The following is a 5,313-nucleotide window of genomic DNA, read 5'->3' on the forward strand; positions in this document are numbered from 1 at the left end:
TTAAATATTTTATTTCCTAATTTTACCGAATACATAGTTAAGTTTTACTTAACGTTTTAAGATAAGACATGATGTTAAAATGTCATGGACACACTTTTCTGTTGTATAAATATTAAATTTTTCTTTTAAAATGTAATCATGTATGATCTATTGTTGTAGGAAACACAAGGGGATCCTGTTGTTACTACTCAGTCAAGTCTCTGTTACACAGTTACACAAAAGGATCAGGAGACAGATGTCCTGGGTGCATCAGCATTTTTTGAAGGTGTTCCACAGTCAACTCCAGTCAAACATAGCAGCAAAGAAGAGAATGAAGGAATTGTGGCAGGACTCAAATTGATGCTTAAAAGTCCAGAATCAAATCCAAGAAGGACAGGTCCATCAACACCTGGGACATACATTGCCTTCCCCCCAATACGTATCTATCAGTCAGTAAGTACTCGTATGTGTTTTGTCATGCAATGTTTTGCCCAGTGGTCGTGTTGTTTGGATTATGTTGTCAAACAGTGGTTTACATAACTACTTTTAGTTAAATTACTTTCACTTTAACCTCTACATGTATGTAAACATGTACTATTGCATTATGAATTGTTTTAGGAAACACCAAGGGATCCTGCTGTACATGCTCAGCCAAATCTGCTTTGCACATCAACATAAAAGGATCAGGAGAAAGTTGTCCTGGATGTATCAGCACTAGAGGGTGTTCCACAGTCAACTCCAGTTAAACATAGCAGCAAAGAAGAGAATCAAGGAATTATGGCTGGACTCAAGTTCACGCTTAGAAGTCCAGAATCATTTGACAGAAGGACAGGTCCATCAACATCTGGGACATACATTGCCTTACCCCCCATAAGTTTATATCAGTCGGTAAGTACTCAGAAAAGTGTTTGATCATGCAATTTTTTTTTTACAAGTTATGATAGTTATGTTAGTTGTGATGTCTAAATATCTAAAAAAATTATAAAAATTACTTGAAAAATGTATCTATGTGTAGATTATAATAATGCGTGATTTTACACACTATTTTTATAATTAAAGATTGTAATTACAATTTACTATCTGTCACGTAGGATCAGACATCACAGACTGAACCACAATCTGAAGATTGTGATCTCGATATCAGCATGCTTTCAATGCAGTGTCCATCAGACAAGGACACAAGTTTTGTTCCTGCCAGCTCGACATCATCAACGTCAACTACAACTACAGAGGACGATAGAGAAAATGAGAAGTGGAAGGAAAGAAAATGGATTGTAAACGAATCAAATGTTTAGAAGATGTCAGGATTGTGGAGCACTAATTACTGGAACCGAGAAAAAATCCAATGGGAGCCGTATCGAAGTGCTGTGGGAATGTGAGAACGAACATCAGGGCCGTTGGAGTTCATGTGAAGATGTTCGGGGAATGCCTTTAAACAATCTTCTGGTTTCTGCAAGTGTCCTATTCAGTGGTGCAACTTATGTCAACTTTGCTGATTGGGCTGCACTGCTGAACTTACATGTGCCAAAGAAAACCGCTTTCTATTCAATGCAGTCTTCATACCTCATTCCTGCAGTTGATGCTACTTACAAAGAAAAACAAGCAGGGATTCTGAACGATTTACAGAATCAAAATGCATTACAGAGTGAGGTGCATTTATCTGGGGATGGGAGATCAGACAGGTAAATGAGACACCTTTCTTACAGTAATTAAAATAAATATGAAAAACAAAAAGTTTATTGTTTCATCTTATGTCCTACCTGCTACAGCCCTGGTTTTTCAGCAAAATATAACACATACAGCCTTATGGATGACACAACGGATAAAATTGTACACTTTGAGTTGGTGCAGGTGAGTGTACATGTTGATATATACAGTGTACAGTTATGCAATGTTTTAATTAGTAAACACCACAAATGGTAATATACTTTGTAAAGTAATGTACAAACTTACAGAATATTATACTTATTACACCCTAAATGAAAACACTATAAAGAAAGATGAAACATGTTTCTACTTAATATAAAGAATATCTTTGTTGTGTCTTAAATTTTTTTAGGTAACAGAAGCATCTAGCTCAGCGGCCATGGAGCCCATTGGGTTTAAAAGAGGCTTAAATCAAATTTTGGAGACAGGCATCAAAGTAGATGTGTTGACCACTGACAGATCACCATCCATAAGAAAGATCATGCGGGAGGATTATCCAGTAATTCACCATGAGTTTGACATTTGGCATGTGGTGAAGGGTAAGAAATTGTGTCAGATAAAATTTAATTCTGCAAATGAACAACACTGTTTTTATTTTTCAAACTTAGTTTGAATGTGAACCTTTACTCAAGGATTACTTTTAGTAATTAAAAAGGTACTTTCTATATATACATTCAATTATATTTTGTGTAATTACCGTATCAATAATGTTTTCTCAGGGTTGCTAAAGAAATTATTGTCCTTGTCAAGATACAAGGACAACAGAGATCTCCAGCCCTGGATCAAGTGCATCTGCAACCATTTGTGGTATTGCTGCTCTAGTTGTGGAGGTGACCCTGAAGTAAGTTTTAATTTGTACACCATATAACATTACAAAGATGATGTAGATTTAATTAAAATGAAATAATGAAATGTTTAACTTATGTTTTGTAGGACTTAATCTGGAAATGGAAGTCAATACTTCATCACATCTCTGGGGAACATAGTTGGACCGAAGATGGGCTAGAACAGAGATGTCTCCATCCTGCCCTCAATCCTGACCAACAGAGACGGAAGAGGTGGATTATGAAAGAGTCTCGTGCATACCATACGCTGGAGAAAATAGTTCTTGACAAAGGTATTCTGAAGGACCTGCAGCAAATGTCCCTGTTTAAGCATACAGGTATGTTACACCAAAATGAACTTGTGTGTATATGTGGAAAGTGATTATTTAGAACACCAGGCTAATTATGTTTCCTTATTTTACAGGCAAGCTTGAAGTTTTCCACTCCATGCTACTGAAGTACTGTCCGAAGAACTTGCACTTTCATTACTCTTCCATGTTTGCACGCACACAGCTTGCAATTATGGATCATAATGAAAATGTACATCGCAAACAGGCCACAACCACCTCTGGTAAGTAAAGAACATTACCACAACAAAATTTTAAAACAATAGTGAATTCCAAATTATGAAATTTAATGCAAAGTGCTTTTTTTTAATCAATGGGTCAGTAGTTTAACATTAGTCTAATAATATATAGTACAGTAACGTGTATGTCTTGTTTCTTTCTAGGAGTACAACGCTACAATGTTGTGTTTCCCAAGCACTCCAAGGAGTGGGTAGCTAAGAAACTGTTTAAACCAACCACACAAACATTTAGAGATGAACTGGTTAATGTAGTTCTTGAGTACCGTAGAAACCCAAACATTGTTGTTCGAGACGAGTCATCTCAACTCACTGTTCCCACATTACCAGCAAATATTGCACGAAAGCCAAAACCTGCCAAAGAAGATGCCATTTCAAAGCACCAGTCAAGATTTTCTAAGTAAAGGCTCTAACACAATGCTTTACATAGACTCTTGTGCCTTAGTGGGAATTTAATAAAAGTATTATTGGGCACTGTTTATTATCTTTTTTAGTTTAAAGTTATTTTTTTATCTAAAATTTTATTGTTTTGTTAATTATATGTCATGTTACATTACTGTTGTCTTGAAGAAAAAGCATTGATGTGATGATAGCAACACAGTTTAGAAATTAAAAATCAGTAACATTTCTTTTGTGAAAAAAGTATGTGTAATATTATTTATTTAGGAACTTCAAAAGCCACACTGAAAATTTTAACAAATTTGTATTTACAATTTTTTTTTACAAATTTTGTTTACCAGTTAAACACAAAATAAACGTGGTTGAATCAATGTAGTTGTTGAATTAAACATTACAGAAAACAAAATATATGAAATATATGTATTTATTCAAGAAAAATAATGTAGTAGGTAGCAGACTTGTACACTAAATCATGGCAAAGGCATCATCTGCTTCTCTGAAACCCACATAGGATCCAGACTGGGATGGGTATTTTTCCCTTATGGCTTGAACAACACAGGAGGGAAGAACTTTCAGTTTCCTCTTCCTAGTTTTTCCCCTTTCAGCATCCATTCAAGCACAACTCGGTATGCTACCAGACGAAATTGACTGTAAAATAAATGCAATTTGTGAATAACATAGATCAGCCGCACCTGTAATAACATATTATTTACACAAAACGAAACTTACTCCACCGTTAGTCTGCCCCCGGTTCCTTCAGGCCTTGGACGACGTCTCCAGTTTATGCGAGGTAAACGGAAGATAACTTCAAGAACACTTTGGCTCAACAAAGGCGGAAAGCCATCATCTTCTGTAACACAATTGGACTCGGTCATCTCAATATCAATGGCTTCCAAAGGTGGCATTCCAGTATTCCATTCATGGCAGCAAACACTCTCGACCTCTGTTGGCATGGCCTCGCATCTCCTGCATGAGCACCACCATGTCTCCCGGACTCTCTGTCTGGGAGGCTGTTAGTTGTGCCACTGCTAATGCAGCCTCCTCCATATTCCTGAGTTCTTCATCGCTGTACTCCGGTTCAAACAGATAGGACTGGGCCAAAAACTCAATATCCTCTACTCTAATATCAAAATCCTCCGACATTTTCTTTTAAATACTCTTTTATATAACTCTTCACGGAAATCCTGAGTGGAGTTTTGTTTTGCTCTGCTCTATGGCTGCGCTGGCGCGTTCGTTCTACGTCACGACGCTTCCTACGATACGTCCTACGTCATACGCCGAAATCCTTCTCCCGTGAACGCGCGCCGACCGTGGCCGGAAGCCAGATATTTTCGTTTATAAAGTTTAAAATATGTATATTTTTATGACAAAACCACACGGATTACCATCAGGAGGCTTCGTTTATCCCCCTGGAGCCGGATGGATTACTTTTGTGGAGGATGCATGCACATTTTGGGACTTCAACGAGGTGGACCCCATAGGTTTCCATTATAACCACTCAAAGATCTAAAACATTTTCTAAAATAACTGAAAATGTGTTCGTCTGAAAAAAGATTGACATATGCATCTCGAACGGCTTGAGGGTGAGTAAATCATGGGTTAAATATCATTTTTAGGCGAACTATCCCTTTAAGCACCGCCTCACAAATCAAAGTGATCTCGACAGATGCCTCCAACACGGGTTGGGGCGCCCTGTACGAAGGGAGACCATCCCTTCAGATCCCTGTGGTCAGATGCAGAAAAGTGTCTACACATAAACTGTCTAGAGATGAAGGCGGTCGAAAACGCCCTTCAGTTCTTTCTCCCTGTGTTAAAGAACCA

The 5,313-nt window shown here is 37.5% G+C and overlaps 1 protein-coding gene across 1 annotated transcript; it reads left to right on the forward strand.

Annotated features, from left to right (window-relative positions):
* Positions 1 to 740: 740 nt before the first annotated feature.
* LOC311295585 (uncharacterized protein) lies at positions 741 to 3,537 on the forward strand. The gene is made up of 8 exons (XM_084417051.1): positions 741 to 867; positions 1,071 to 1,661; positions 1,749 to 1,830; positions 2,039 to 2,225; positions 2,406 to 2,527; positions 2,620 to 2,848; positions 2,935 to 3,081; positions 3,241 to 3,537. The coding sequence occupies exons 2-8, from the start codon at positions 1,267 to 1,269 to the stop codon at positions 3,495 to 3,497; spliced, it is 1,419 nt and encodes a 472-aa protein (XP_084273177.1). The 5' UTR covers positions 741 to 867; positions 1,071 to 1,266; the 3' UTR covers positions 3,498 to 3,537.
* The last annotated feature ends 1,776 nt before the right edge of the window (positions 3,538 to 5,313 follow it).

Source organism: Rutilus rutilus (assembly GCF_951802725.1).
Source record: "Rutilus rutilus genome assembly, chromosome: 8".
Classification (NCBI taxonomy): domain Eukaryota; kingdom Metazoa; phylum Chordata; class Actinopteri; order Cypriniformes; family Leuciscidae; genus Rutilus; species Rutilus rutilus.